Consider the following 15,949-nt stretch of genomic DNA (forward strand, 5'->3'; position numbering starts at 1 on the left):
ACCACCAAAAGCCCTGACAGCTGGACACATCCTGTCAGTTTTATTCTCTCAAATTAGTAAAGTCTCAAGTCTTGATTGTGGCACTCACTTCCAAGTTTACATTAAAAGCACATTACACACACTGCCCTTCTCTAATGTTTCTTTTTTACATGTTTGTGAAATGATTTTAAAAAAATTTGTCTTTTAGTGACAATACAGAAGGTATTTTTAGATTAACTCTCGTAAATTAATTCTCACACTATCAGGTTAATGTTCACACCATCAGCAAAATACTTTTTAATATACAAGTTACTCATTTATCCTGTATTGTCTTTTGATATTACTAGCTTTTGTCCTAACAGTCAACTACCAGTATTTGTAAAAACTAATCTAAGAATAAGTTCCCTAACTGTATTAACAGCTAACAAGCTATCTGTTTCTCTTATATAAGGTGGGGAAAAAATCAAATAAAATGGTAAGATTTTTATTTCCAATAAAAGATCTTCAAAGAGGATGAGCTGCAGCTGAAAGTTTACTAGTGACTATAAGCATTTTACTGTGAAGTGTCTCATCTTTTATATTAGGAGAAAAATTTCAACAATCTGTTAATAAAACACAAGGAGCTGTATTGCACTTAACAACTGATCTCCCATTTCAAATCAAAACGTTGCCTATTTAAGGTAGCATTTTGTTCTGCAATTGTAGTCCTTGGTGTCTCAGTAGTTGCTAATTCTGCCACATAAAAATGAAACAAATGAACTGTCTGCAGCAGCCTGAAATCACCCACTGAGCACTAAGGACTGCTAAGAAGACTGCCTTGTTTTATCTGCCTCCCTACATCTAAGAGATGCTTTCTGTTTACAATTCCAGTATTGCCATATTTGCTCTCTCCTGTTTCTCTGTGCAAGCAAACCTGCAAAAACTTAACAACCTCATTTATGTGCCACACTCTGTTCATACACTATTTTGCTACCCAGCTAACTCCAAGATCTAGCTTTAACAGTCTTACACAGAAATCCAGACTGCTTTTTCCTTCTAACTCAAGAGCTCTGTGTTTGCCTCTTTAGGTACTCCTCTGTCATTTGGAGTTGCATTAAAGTGTAATTGGTCCTTACTCTTAAGTAATCATTTTTATGTAAATGCATTACAAACAGTTTTCTCCGAGCCTTTTAATGAACCATTCATTGCAAGAGGCATGGCTGGTACATATTAAGCTTTCTATTGTAGCAATTGAAATATTCCTCTGCATTCCCCCAGCCTTCCCTGGGAACAGGGGATCTGCTTTCTACCCTTGCATAATTGCACGGTTCAGTTCATTTATTCTTATTGGAAAATCAGATTTAGGCCATTTTTTTCCTCATGTCACTCAGTTCTCTCACACACATAATTAGCAGTTTCTTAGCAGTCGAGAACAGTTTATAATCATATCTGATAGTCAATTTTAAAAATGCAAGACAAAACCACGATGATTAATAAAGTGAATCAGAAACTCATCTCCATTTCTGTTACTGAGCCTGGAGCTAGTGATACTTAGCACCATTACTGACTGGCTACATTTTCAGCTGAAATGTCATGGTTTGAGCATCCCATTGCATATTATCAATGCCTTGAGAATTTTTAAACTCACCAGATCAGTTCTGCACAATCAAATACAGTTACTGAGAGAAAAGACGCATTTATGAGAGCAATTAGACCTCACACAAATATCAACTCCCTGAAATGTATTTAAGCAGTGACAGCCTCGCCACTCCTCACATTTTTTACTGTGAAGAAAAGTCTTAGTGTAGCTAGAGAAAAATAAATATCAAAGTAGACTCAAGAAAATAAATATTAAAAAACAAGGACACATTACTTAAAGCTTGGTGGAATTTCTCTTGGCTACAGAGACAGTTCTGTAGAAGCAGTACAGGTAAATTTACAATATAAAGATAACCCAGAAGCAAAGAAAATGTCCACAGTGGTTTGGGGGTGGGGGGAATAAATATTTGCTTTCTCATTTTCTTTCTGGTGGCAGTTATCCCTTGTGCCAAATTCATCCAGAACTATTTACTCCATTCTTCCATCAAAGGCATTTTAATGCCTTGACAATTCTTCCCAGAAACAAGAGGGTCTTGCAAGGAAACAAAACTGGATTTTGTTGGCCAATATTTGCATGGATAGCAATCCAAGGAGAGTCTAGAGAAAGATGTAGTAAGGTAATAATTCTGTTTTTCCTACATTTACAATTACTGTCAGATAGATTATGGTCAGATCATGCCATGTATTAATTGAAACAAATTTTCTCCAGCCTCAGGCCAAATACACAACAGTAGAAGTGCTATTGAATGCATGACTGTCCAGGTAGAAGATTCAAGACCTACAGGACTTTCAGCAAAGAAAAAAAAAATCTAGTTTATTTGAAAGATGCTCTTATAAAATATATCTCAAATTTCTTCTGTTATAAAAAGCTGATAACAGACTAATTTTCTTTTTTATGCAACCTTTTGCAAACCTAAGTAAGTAAAAGGAAGGAGCTAACTCTGGTTTTTCTTTGAATTTCAGGTATTGTTGCAGTCCTTTTCTGTGGAGTTACACAGGCCCATTACACCTACAACAACCTGTCAGCAGATTCCAAAATGAGAACTAAACAGGTAGGGCATGGAAAGAATTGACTTTGTGTCTTCCACTGGTGTAAGGAATAACAGTTCCTGGAATAGAACTGGATGGCATTTCAGTGATGCAAGGGGAGAGGCTTGTCTGGAATAGGGGAAAGACTGGAGAAACAGTAACAATTCTCTGGATAAGAAAAAAAAATAAGAATATAAGAATATGTCCTTGCCAAGAGACCTGAAATGTCAGTCAGGTATGCAGACAACAGTTTACACCACCTTCCATCCAAAAATGCTTCAGAGTGAAGCAAATCAAAGAGCTCTGGTAAGGCAGAAGTGCTCTGAGAGACTGGATCCATTAGAGTTTTGCAGAAGGACTGTCTGCACTACAGTCTGGTCCACAGTCTACATTAAAAAGTGACAAATTAGAAGGACAGTGATATTTTTTTCCATTGTATCATTTAGAGCTCAGAGACGAGAAATTTGGTCATCTGGTTTTTGTTTGAACAGGTGACTAGAGCAATCGGAATTATTTTGGAAAACTTGGAGATGTTCTCAGATCTATGCCACTGCAATGTTCAAAATACTTTTCAGCACAAGGAGTAATTTTAGATTACCCTGCCACTACCTAGATCCTAGAAAAAGTCATTTAAATGCAGTTTTCTTCCCCTTTAATGTTGACCCATATGTCCCATGAACGCCAGGTTGTAGAAAATCTATCTCCTAGAACAAAATGGAAACACACAGCCCAATACTATAATTTTCATGATGCAATCTGGTACCTTTTTCAGCAGCTCCTCTCTTTCAAGCATTGGAAATTTTACGTAGAAAATTTCATCGTTTCTTGCACATCTCAATTTAATCAAAAATCCAATTTTCTATCAAAAACAGCTTGATAGAAAAAAATACTGGCCACAGTCCCAGCTCAACTGTCAGAGTCTCACAGAGTTTAAATCACAAAAAAGTTTCTGGTCAGTACTTCCATAATAAAGTGTTAGCTATTGAACAGGGCAAGGCTTCTCAATTGCATTTCTTCACACCAGCAGAGACTGATGCTTTCAAAAAGTATTCCAGCAGAGAAGTAACCTTTCTCTGATGCCTGCATTGTAAGGGAAGGACACTCATATCTACTATGGAATTGTTTCTGGTGCAGAAATACTGAACTCAATCTGCCATTGCTACCCTTGCATATCACTTCAAATTTGAATACAAGGATTGTTCAGAGGTTCATCTGCATGACTGAGTGATGCATAGCCTCAGACAGAGAAAAAGATATTTTTAATATGGTGATATTAATTTTTAATGGTGATGTTTTTAATTACATATGAAGGTTTTTCAACTACAGCATTAACTAACATTTTGCTTGAATGCATACTGGTTTTGTTCCTATTTACTCTGTTATTGCCTTCTATTCAAGAAGCACAAATAAAATGGTGAAAATAAACTGGATTTACCCTTGAACGCACAGAAAAGGGATTATTTGTTTCTCTATGCAGTTAGGAGTTTTATGCACCCTTTTCTATTCTGTTTTTCTCTTCCCCCATAAGCTCTTAATCCTCAGCCTCCTTTATGATGTAGTTCAAAAATTGTTGGTAAATTCCTTTGAATTCCTCTAATTTATTTTCTAATCCAAATATTAGCCTTTCATATGCAGCTGTTTCAGTGAGACCTGCACTGCCTTTTTCTTTCTCTTCTCCCAAGAATTCTCCTCAAGCAAATTTAATAAGCCATCCACTTGGCATTCTCATAATCATATATGACTTCAATGCACTTCAAATTAATATTGTTGCTCAGATAGTTGGCTTTGCTCCCAATCTGAGTCATTTTTATTACTCATTACTGGCCAAAATCAAGGGCTTTTCAGTTCATTTATAGAATTATTCCAAAGCAGTCTCTCTCTTTTGCTACAATACAACAGAACTTTCAATGAGTGCTGAACTGCAATGCTCACTACAAAACAGTGAGTTAAGGCTCAGGCTACAGCTAACAAAAACCATGGAAATTAGATTTAAAACTGTAAATCTGATTGTGAAATCGTGTCAGCTGTTTTTAAATAAATGCATTTTCTTTACTGCTTTGCATAATTTTCTTTACATTTTTTACTGAATTTTAACATTTTATAGCTTGATGGCAAAATCCAGTATACAATGACAGAGAAGGTATTTCTGACTGTGATGCTGAGTTCTGCATATCTCATAATACCTCATCATTTTTTCTAAAAAAATAGGTAAGGGAGAAAAAAAGACAAGTATGTTTTTCTTCAGTTATTGATATAAAATGAAAACTCATCTACAGTTCTTAAATGAGAATTTAGGAATCTCAATTAAAAATACCTTTAAAAGATGCCATGCAATTATTAGTCCCCATGTATTCTTTATGATCCTGTCAATCACTGTTTAACCTTCCATGAAAGAGAAATACTGGATTTCAAGTATCTGAATCTGGAAGTATAAAGTAACATTAATCTTGTAAGAAAAAAATTGATTATTTTAACACTGTCATAAGAAAAGTAAGATAACAAAGATTTAGTGAAAATGGAGGCTTTAGATAGTTTTCATTCAATTCACTTATCCCAATTCTCATTAAGTATTTATAAACATTCTCTCTGTGTGTTTTTACTGTCGTGTTTTAACATGAAGGATGTTTTATGGCAGTATTTTTAAGTCATCCTCATTGACCTGACTATGGTCACAGTGATTTTAACATTGCCATCGACCATGCCCTCCGTGGCAACAAGGTTAGGTCAAACAGAGTGCTCCTGAGTCTCAGACACTCAAAGTTTAATTTATCCAATATATCTTTCGTGAAGGAGAAGATGAAACTGCTGGGATCAGATCGAAAGCTATTTGATTCTGAGCAGCTTTCTCCAGAATTATTTACAGCTGCTACCTCACCTCACGTTATGCTGCAGCCAAACAACAGTTGCTTCTAAATCTCGGGACGTTATGGCTCAGGTTTTACATCAGGCTGCAGATGGACAGTTGGGCTGGGTTGATTTGCTCTGCTACAAGTCAGTCAGTAGCTGGGCAGGGTGTTGTGAGATAAATGGAAATCCCTGGTTTGTTGACAGTGGGCAGTATAAATCCCTACAGGTCAGCTCTAGAAAGGGATCCATGGACAATACTGCGTTCTCTCCAGGAAGACGAGATACACCTCAGCTGTCTTTTTCTCTCTGCCCTCTCTCACTTCCACTCAAATGCCAAGCTCAGAGCAGTACATTTTCCTGGTAGGGGAGCACTGACTAAGGCTGTGTTACCCATCATACTCTGAATTGTATCATTTTCTGGTGATGTTCCTTTAACTCTGGGGAACAACCACAATGATGAGAATGGTACAGGGCAGTACCTTTCTTTGGGAAAATTTGCAAGGATGTGGAGAATTCTGTTTACAGCAATGTAGAGTGTCAACAACTTTCAGATTCTGGAAAAGGAATTCTGAAATGCATCTCCCATGGGTGTAGAGCCAGGGAATCACAAGAAGACACCAGAAAGCACGCCCAGCCAACAAGGGAGTGTGTCCCACTCTGCTCTGCCTGTCTCCACTCGTTCCCCCAGCCTAACCCTTGTTCACACAGTCAGCTGTGAAACAGTTGTGTCTAACAAGCTAGTGAAGGTTGCTATCTCAAATTAAATGGAATGGCTTTTCTAAGCATCTTAGAGTTAAACAGTGACCTGTTCTGCTGACCCTGACAGCCACCCCATTACAAACACCTGTCCTAGAGACAGAGCTCGTGGCCTGATTGTCCAGCTGCACTGGGCGTGCAGTGTGCACAGGAGAACACATTAAGATTTCATGGCCCTTCACCTCCAAGCTTTCACACAGCTGGGAGAATGAGGTAAAGAGAAAACAAGAGAGCCCAGTGCTGCTTCACTTCTGAGTAACTTCACCAAAGCATGTGGTCTCACTAAAATGCTGGAGCAAGTTAGTTAGACTGGAGGACTGAAAATTCAGACTGGTCTTGGGGCTTTGCTCACTGATGGACACAGTACTGGTTGGTTCCAATTTTACTCTCCACACTATAAAGCAGACATGATTATCTCTGATTATTAAAAGTCATCACTTTGCAAAGGAGCAGCTAATATTTCCAGGACATCCCTTGAAAATACCTGGAATTTTAAAAGCTTTCCTAGCTCATTGATGATATAGCTATGTGTTTTCCAACAAGGATCAATCAGCTGATTGTTGAATCATAAATTAAGCTGCATTCCAAACAAACTTTGGTGTAAAAGGATTGTGTTTATAAGTATGTTAATTTAATTATAATTAATCTTATTAATCAAAACAGTCATAAACCATGTATTTTTTAATTTCTCAAAAACTGTAAATCAAATCATTATAGTCTCTTGACCCTAGTATATTATCATATAGTTTCAATATAGATTTAGAATAACAGAATCACTAAGGTTGGAAAAGATCTCCAAGATCATCAAATCCAACCATCAACTGAATACCACTATGCCCACTGAATGATCCTGCAAAGTGTCACATCTGCTTGTTTTTTGAACACTCCTGGAGATGGTGACTCCACCATCCCTGGGGAGCTTGTTCCAATGCTTAAGTTGATGCTGTTCCTTCCATGATTATAGACTCAATTCAGAAGAAAATTGAAACAGTAAAGTAAAAGTAAAGTATGGCAATGGAGGTGTAAAATCGACTGAAAGGGAGAAAAGTAATCAATTGATCAAAGGAATGTTATCTGAACTCCAACAGACTATTTTTACTAAAAAGAGCCTTGCAGGACTAAAGAGGTGGCTGAAGTCAGGTTTTGGCTCACTGTATCCAAACAAAGCACCATCACTGTGATCTGCTCATTCTGCTGCTTTTCTGCTGGCCTGTAACCATCTTGTGTCTGGTAACCAAATGACAAGCAGAGCCACAGCCACCACTGAAACAACAGAGCTCCTTTCTCTACACGTAGGACACAGTGAGTGACTTAAAGGATTCTTCCCTCAGCTGTCTTTTCATAAGAAAATGAATAAGGCACTGCAAATTCTGCTCCAGTACCAGAGTGATTTCTCCTGACTCTGTTGTTGAAGGCACACGGCAGGAGCTGCAGCTGCTGCTGTTCTCTCTCTGGGACAGAAGGAAGCAGCTGAGCAGAGCTGGCCGTGTGTTCCAATGCCCAGCCTGCATCATCTGTTCTGCAAAGGGTCCCGCCCATGGGAGCTCACACCTGAGAGAAGCAGCCCTCGAAATTCACCGGGAGAAGCAGCAGCACAAAATGAAATAGGTGGAGTGCCCTATCCCAATCCCAGACCCTCCACAGTGCACAGGACATGAGTGTGGCTTTGCTTCTGCTGTTTGTGGGACTGTCCAAGAGACCAACAGTGCAGCTGGGCTTGTTTCTACAGCACACGGCTGATCCTAAAATATCTCTGGCTAATGCCTACCATTTTCTGTCATCAGACACTGGATTGTTTATAGATAATGTGTTTACACTTCTGGGAAGAAAAGCACACACACAAATGTCAGGTTATAATGGCTCTTACAGTTCAATCTCTTGACTTATAAAAACCTTTGAGAGTATTTCAAGATCAAGAAAAACCCTACTTACAGCAAAATGTCCTCAATAATTAGCAAGGCAGCAACTACCACAAAACATAATTCTTACCCTTTTGAAATGAGCAGCCTGACTGACAGCTGTTGTGATTTGTTCAGAAACTCTGCTTAGGGAAAAATGACCTGTAGGGCATTGCAAGAGGTCAGGTGTTTCCAAATGCACAATTAGCAGAGAGAAAGACTGAGAGAAAAGAAAGTTATCTTTCAAACAAAGTTACCACCAGTACCAGATTCTAATCACTCTTTGCATAGGTTCTGTGCAGGAGGAATCTGTTTTCCCAGCACACTCTCAGTGCCTATGGGAAAATTTCATCATAGAATATTATTTCTATTATCTTCCAAGGTATACAGCACCACTGGCTGTCAGATATGAAATAACATGTTTGATGGCCAGTACTCTGAGGATAAACTGAAAATTCTTCTTAACTGATTCACAGCACTCAGGCCAAGGAAAAAAAGACTCAGGTCTTCAAAAATTCTACAAGAGGTCTTTGCCTAAAGGATCCAGTACAGTCCAAATTCCTGGTTGGCATTAAACAGGTTGCATGCATCCATTTAAGAGGAGACTCAGCATAAAATTTAGCTGTGATGGGCATTGTCTCTGTCTGTTTCATGGTTCCCTTTCTGCAGCTGAACAAAAAGATCCTGAATTTCCAACGTCCTTGAACTCCTGCAAGGGCATTCAAAAGTTATGAAGACTGGGGCTTCAGACAGTGCTGCTCAGGAAAGAGCACAGGTGACCAACTCACAGAGGTCAATAGAAAGGTCTGGAGAAAAAGCTCCTTCTCATAACAAAAAAATGAAAATAAAATAGCATTTGGAAAGATTTATTTGTATTGGAAGAGCAGTAGTAGAGTTTTGCCCATGTTTTAACTAATTTTGCTTAAAGTAAAAACTTTGGAAATGAGTAAGATTAGGGAAAAACCTTGCTCTTGTTTTCTTATATTGCACACAGATTTTTTTTTTGCTTTTGTTTGTTTGTTTGTTAGGTTTGGGGGGGTGTTGATGAGGCCTGTAGCAAAACCTTCATTTTGCAGCTGTTCAAAACAATCAGGGAGAATACAGAAATGGCCTTTGTTGTTTTTCTTTCTCAGAAAAGAAAATGATACAAACATTAAAGAAGGTTGTAAGCACAGTTAAAAAAGAAGAATGGTTTATGCTGCATTTCACATATGGTTGCTAGGAGTAGACACCTGAAACTGCAGGTAGAGATTCTTGCTAAGTTTGAGATAACTAATTTATACTCCAGAGGCACTGCTGAGCTGCAGGGGTGTCCTGGGAATACTGGCTCAGCCCTGTGTCCCTGAAGGGTGTCCTGGGAATGCTGGCTCAGCCCTGTGTCCCTGCAGGGGTGTCCTGGGAATGCTGGCTCTGCCAGGTGTCCCTGAAGGGTGTCCTAGGAATGCTGGCTCTGCCCTGTGTCCCTGAGCTGCAGCCCCAGAGCTTGGGAGCTCAGGGCACCCCTGCAAAGCCACAGGAGCTCTCACAAACACGCTGCTCTCCTTCCTTCTCTCTCTAACTGGAAATGCACCACACACGTGGTGCTGGTAATAATTATTACCTTTAAAATGGATGGCAATTGACAGGATGTGTACAACGAATTCCAGATCCCTGCACAGCTATTTTCTGTGTTTAGCAGAAAAGGCTGAAGTCTGGAGACGTGCCAGGTGCATTGTTTGGCCAGATGTATCATAAGATCTTATGGAACCCTGCAGAACAGTAGAATGCTATAAAGAAAGCTAAAGCTGCTTGCTGTATGGGTTTAACAAGAAGAATCATAACAACACAAGGAAATCTTGATTTCTGCAAAAGGAGTTATACTACCACGTCTTTCAATCTGAATTTCTTAACAAAATTCCTCATTATCTGACTGATGTTCCTGATTACTTAACCACGCTAAAAGAATGTTAATCTGCAGTCTCTTTACATATGACTCCCCTTAAATTTATGTGGAAATGCTGTAATTGTTTCCTCTCTTTCAGCTGTGAGCTACATGATGGATGGTAAACAGCTTGGGAACACTGCTACAAGTAAACCGATAACAGTAGACTTTATGGCATATCAGTAATTACCTGCCTAATTTATGGTTTATATCATAAATGAGCTGCTATCCTATCCATAATACTGAAAATACCGGGTGTGCACATACAGAAATCTTGTTAGAATATTCAGTCTCATACTTCATTTTGCAGTTTTCATTTTTCATCTCTTTTTGCACACCTGCATAAGTGACTCCTTAACTGAGAATGTGCTCATGTTCTCTGGCCTCATTAGTTCCCATCAAGCAAAGTGTTCCTTTGTCATCAGCATTTGATAAGGAATATCATATTCTAGTATCTTACACACACAGGCCCCTGAATAAGAAAAAGTACTTTGGACCTATGAAGAAGAGAAAGTCTCTTGAAAAACAAATCAAAAACCATTTTCCTTCATCTGCTTAAGCACAGGAACTAGAAAATACAACATGCTCAAATGTCATTCATACCCTGAAGTAACCCAGAGCTGCAGTGAAGCAGCATTTCTACAGAGAAGCTCATCTTGTTGAAAAATGATGTCATTTTTGATGCTGGTGGGCTAAGGAACATAATGCCATATGCAAACCAGTTTCCAAATGGCTTCATTAAAGTTTTTACAATCTGTTTAAACATTAAACATTTTCTTTAAATATTAATAAAGATCTTAGATTGTTAAGGTTATAGTTTACTCTTTACAGCACAGTAGCAGATGCCAGCAGTTAGCTAACATATACCACTTGGAATTACAACCTACAGGCCAAAATCTCGTTGGCATATGGAGAAATGTGGAATGAACTTCCAAAGTGAGACACATGCTGTAGTTTCTTTGAAAGGTGCCCTGAATCACAAATGAGACTCTCATATATCTTCATCTGTGGAGTCAAACTGCGTGGTGCTATGGAAGCTACTGCAGAGTCCAAACTGCTTTCTGTAACTCTGCAGATCGTGTTATTGTGTCCCTCTTGATCTTCTCATGAGATGTTTGAGGAGTGACCTCTGAAACTGTTCTCCCTACTGTGTTTAGTTAGCACTCATCCCTAGGTTTTAAGTCTGCACCCATGCAAGCATCCATCCTTGTACCCCACTTCTGTAAAGCACATCTAGTTTTGGGAACAGAATTCCCTCTAAGCGTGGGGGCTGTCAAATCAAGGCCCTTCCTCATTATTTCCACTCTCCTCGTCACTGCAGCTGTGGAGGGCATAAAAAGAAGGAGCAAATGAGAATTAGTCTAGTCCTGGGGTATGAACATATTCTCTCATCACCAACAGGCAGTGCTGAAACAGAGCAGGGTGCAGGTCAACATCCCACACTGAGGGTGTTTGTGGTCACCTTTAATCTTACACGATCTCGTGTTTTGTAAAACTTGGCAATTACAATTCCCTTAAACATGTAGTCAGTCCCTAGTCTCTCATTGGAGAATAAAAGGATAAAAAAATAAATGATAAGGAAAAAATGACAAGGATAAAAAAATAAAGGTAGGATTCTCCATTTAAATCTTTCATTTCTCGTACAGGTAAAGTAATTTAGTAGAGTTTTATACAATGAACCAAAACCCCTCGACTTTAATGAGATTTGGCTTATGCTATAAATGAATAGGTTCTAAATATAATGATAACAGAAGTCAAAAGAGTCTCTTACTTAAAATACAGTTATGTAATGGCAATGATTTTCTCTAGCTGGGAAACACTGACATTTCACATCATTGAGTTATGTGATTTTACAACAGGACTTATCAATAAATTATCCAATTAGGGAATGAATCTCTAGAAATTATTATCTGTTTTGTATTTCTATACATAGTATATTATACTGCTAAAATGGAGTGCAGTAAAATAATTCAGCACACCGGTTTACACAGGTTTTTATGTTGAGGGTATTAGTAATGGATGCCTTAATTATAGCCCCGTGTTGCCTCACACTTGCATGAGTATGTGTCACCGTGCTCCTAATTGCTTTCCTGCGAGGACACTGTGTTTGGAAACGCAATTAAAGAGCTATTTCTGGCGTGGTTGGAGAGGCTGTGCTGGGATCTTTGCAGAGCATCAAGAGTTTTTTATTGCAGAGCATCAAGAGTTTTTTGTTGCAAGTGTGGACCGGCCTTACCCAAAGAAATCAGTGCGGCTCGGGAGCTTTGCTACTTTTGTACTTTATATTTTTTAAACGGTGAGACTTTGGCCCTGCCCAGAGATCCTTGGGGCAATGGGAGGCCTTAAAGAATCCGAGTTTATATTATCAAACTGCCCTTGACAAAGATCCATTCTTGCAGTCTGAAATACCTTTTCTATGTTTCTTCTTTTTGCATGACTGCTGGTTCCTCACAGTTCTCTTTCTAGGGTTATGATCTGAAAAATTCCCTATCAGCTAAAAAAACTGCACGAAAGCTTCGGTCAGAACTTTTTAGAAGCACGTAGCTAACACTGAAAGTCTCACACAATAAGCTGCAAGAAGAAAATACATGTAAATAAGGCATTATAATAGTCTAAAGCCCTTGCCAGCATCCTGTCTTTTTCCTGACTGCACAGCTGTGTTTCCATTACACCATTAATGGATTTGCTACCTTCAAAAGAGACATTTGTACCAAATGGTAGCACAGTGCAAGAAATACTAAACAGCTGACTAGAGCTCATCTCTTTCTCCTGGTACCGGCTGTGCACATAATTAAGGGCTAAAAAGCTCTTTTGTCAAAATTTTTCAGACTGAATGTCTAAATCATGACTGGGATTCAAATAAGTGCCCTGTCTTTGCACATATTTCGGTACCTATCTACTTTCATTAACCTACAATAATGAAATAGCATGCAAGTTTCAGCATCTATTTCAGGCTTTTGACTTTTAATTCTGCTCCAGTCACACTAATCAAGGGGGCTCACACACCTTCCGCTTCTCTACAGATTCTTGCAGAAGGTATTTTTAAATTGCCTTAGTATATTTTCACTATAGATACGTAATTTTCTGTAAATAGTCTCCTGAGCTCCCAGATTTAGATACAGTTGAAGGTGTATCTTAGTTTAGGATTCCCAGTTTCTGGTTGTTTCACTGTGGGCTTGGTTTGTGGGGGTTTTGGTGATATCAGTTGTGGGTTTAGTAAAACATCACCAAGGAGACCACAAGTAATTTAGCAGACCTGAAAACCCTGGAAATCTTTGCAACACTTTCTCCAACAGCTTCTATTCTGTTGGTTTCAGCTGGAGTCACATTATGTCTCATTTGCCTCATCTGCACAGAGCCTGCACTCTGGATTACAGCTTGAAGAACTGTTAGATGAGAAAAGTCAGGTACCCTGATACTTAAGAAAAAACTGTGACACCCAAAACCACAGATGCTATTCACACTTCTCAGTCTTTTTGTCCAAGTAGTTCTTGAATAGCAGCTTACATCAGGAGGCAGAGAAACTGTTTAAAGATGACTGTAGAAATGAAACAAAGAATTCCCCAAATCCCTACCCTAAACGTGTAAGAGCAGATCAGTGGACATTCTAATTCACTAACCTGATTCAGACACTGAACTGCAGAGTGATTGCAGACAGTACTGCCCAAGGGTAATGCCACCACGGGGCAGCATTCTGCCAGAGCTGACCCATCAGGAACAGCTCTTCAAGAATAATAAAAGGAGCTGAATATCATCAGAATCACATACTATTCAACACTGCTTAGAGCAAGAGCAATTCTCAGAGTGAGGATGCTCTGCTATGGTAGCAAGAGGTAAGGTCTTGTTTCCATTCCCCTCCAGCCTCTACAAACACACTTGTAACAAAGCAGTGTATTTTTATATATATATATTTATATATATATATATATGGCAAACCCTGAGCAATAACTGTGGCACAGAAAGTAGAGAAGTTATTTAGTAAACACTCTTTTGTCTTAGATTAGGCACTGAATAAAAACAAAACAACATAGCAGAAAAAATACTGCTACTGCTTTCTAGTTTAAGGTAAAATAGATTGATTCCTATTTTGCAGCTCTGCAGCTTTTTTTTCCCCACAGAATTAGTTTTACAGACTGTAAAGGGAAACATCAATATTGGTAGCTAGAAGCTGCACTATAATATCTATAAAACAGATGCAAAGAGGGCAAGTATTTATCCTGTAATAGTCAGATTTGGAGTTCAATGGAGATCTTACAGACATGAAGAAAAGACACCACAGATGTCATAAGAATCTCTTATTAGTAATTCCTGATAAGTTAAAGGCCCTTCTATTTGTTTCCAGTACCTCAAAGACTAACTTTCCAACAAACAAAACTTGGCAAGGAGAGAAACTGTTTTTATGAACACAGTTCAAGAATTAGTATTGGAATATATTTTCCCTCAGCAAATTGAAATGGAATAAATTGCTTTTATCCTCTTTAGAAACTGAGTTGATTGCTAGAGGTTAGGACTGTGGTGGCAAGTCACAGAAAGAAAAAAAAAAAAGAAAAAAGAAAACCACTTGAGAGGAGTGAAAGGGAAAGATGAACTTGATTTTTTTGTTTGAATTTTGAAAAATCAGCTGCAGTTCCTCTAGTTCTAATATAAATGCAGAAACACAAAAGATGTATTGGTTCATTGCCATATTAAAGACAACCAGATTACATTGATAACATTCCTGGTTTTCTTTGATTTGAAGAACAGTCATGTTTTAAAGCATCGAAGTCTCTTTTGTTACCTGAAATTTGCTTTGGCAAAGCCACAGATTGTTTTTTCTGCTTATTTTTTAACCATTGTTCCATATATCTCTTAACTGTCAGTAATGTCCCTCTGTCCCTGCTTCCACCTGATCAGTGATTTTCTGCCCCAGAAAGATGCCTTCCAAGTACCATTCAAGTTGTTCAGAATGTCATAACCTTACACTCCATTTGGAGTGCTTATTTTAATTTTGCAATTTTTTTTTTATTCTTTGTTTCCCCACATAGTTTATTCCCTGATTTCAGCTTTATAGGAACATGAGCCTAATCCTAGACAGGCTGTTATCATTACCCCCATCAGGGAATGGAGCAGGCATCAATGTTCCCAAAAATTTCCAAATTCACCCCTAGCACAGTGTATTCCAGTACTACCAGTATTTTTTGACCAGTCAGAAGTCCTTTCCATCCCTCCCAACAGTTTTCCATCTGCACTCTGGTGTGCCAGATCTGGAGCAGAACCCTTCCCTAATGCTCCCAGAGGATTATAATCCAAAATTAACCCAGAGACCTTTCCCTGCAGCAATCCCTGAGCACATGATCTCACACAACAGAGCACTGGGCCCTCCTTCCTTTGTGCCTGCATCATCTCAGATCAGCACTCTGAAGGTGGTTGGATGGAGTTGTTTATAAACCAAATAAGAATGTGGCTGACAAGCTGCAGGAGCAACAGCACCATCCCCTCTCTTTTGGTGACACCTTCCATTCAGGTCTCATTCCTGGGTTATTTTTAGGTCAAATTAAGGCCTGATGTATAGCAGCAAAAGTTGGTTACACTGCAGGAAAGGGAGGGGTCTAAAAAGGTTCCTTCTCTTACAAATTGAGCCACGTTTGAAAAAAAAAAAAACCAAACCCAAAAACCAACTTTGCAGAAATTCCCTCTCCTAGGCAACTTAGCAAGACCAATGTTCTAGAGCCAGATACAAATTCTATTGAAGGCAATGTTGAATGTAAATGCTAAATTCTAATTCAGCTGCCTAACTTTCAACATTTGTGCTTTAAAGTTCTTTTGTCAAGCAAAGCCATTCAAGATCGATGATATTTTTAATAATAGGATTTGCCTTTCTATCTGAGGCCAGCATTTTTTCTTTGCTGTTGCTGGTCAGAAGTGTGTTCTGTGCCAGCAGTTCCATCCAGCTCCTCCCAGG

General features: G+C 38.7%; 1 protein-coding gene across 1 annotated transcript in view; it reads left to right on the top strand.

Moving 5' to 3' along the window:
* The window catches only part of SLC9A9 (solute carrier family 9 member A9), a 152,250-nt gene that overhangs the window by 68,017 nt on the left and 68,284 nt on the right, over positions 1-15,949 (top strand). Inside the window, exon 9 of the mRNA XM_050308282.1 lies at positions 2,521-2,609. Coding sequence (XP_050164239.1) covers positions 2,521-2,609 — 89 coding nt within the window. The remainder of the gene's footprint in view (positions 1-2,520; positions 2,610-15,949) is intronic.

Source organism: Myiozetetes cayanensis, unplaced genomic scaffold (genome assembly GCF_022539395.1).
Source record: "Myiozetetes cayanensis isolate MyiCay16 unplaced genomic scaffold, myiCay2020 scf13, whole genome shotgun sequence".
In the NCBI taxonomy this organism is placed as follows: Eukaryota; Metazoa; Chordata; class Aves; order Passeriformes; family Tyrannidae; genus Myiozetetes; species Myiozetetes cayanensis.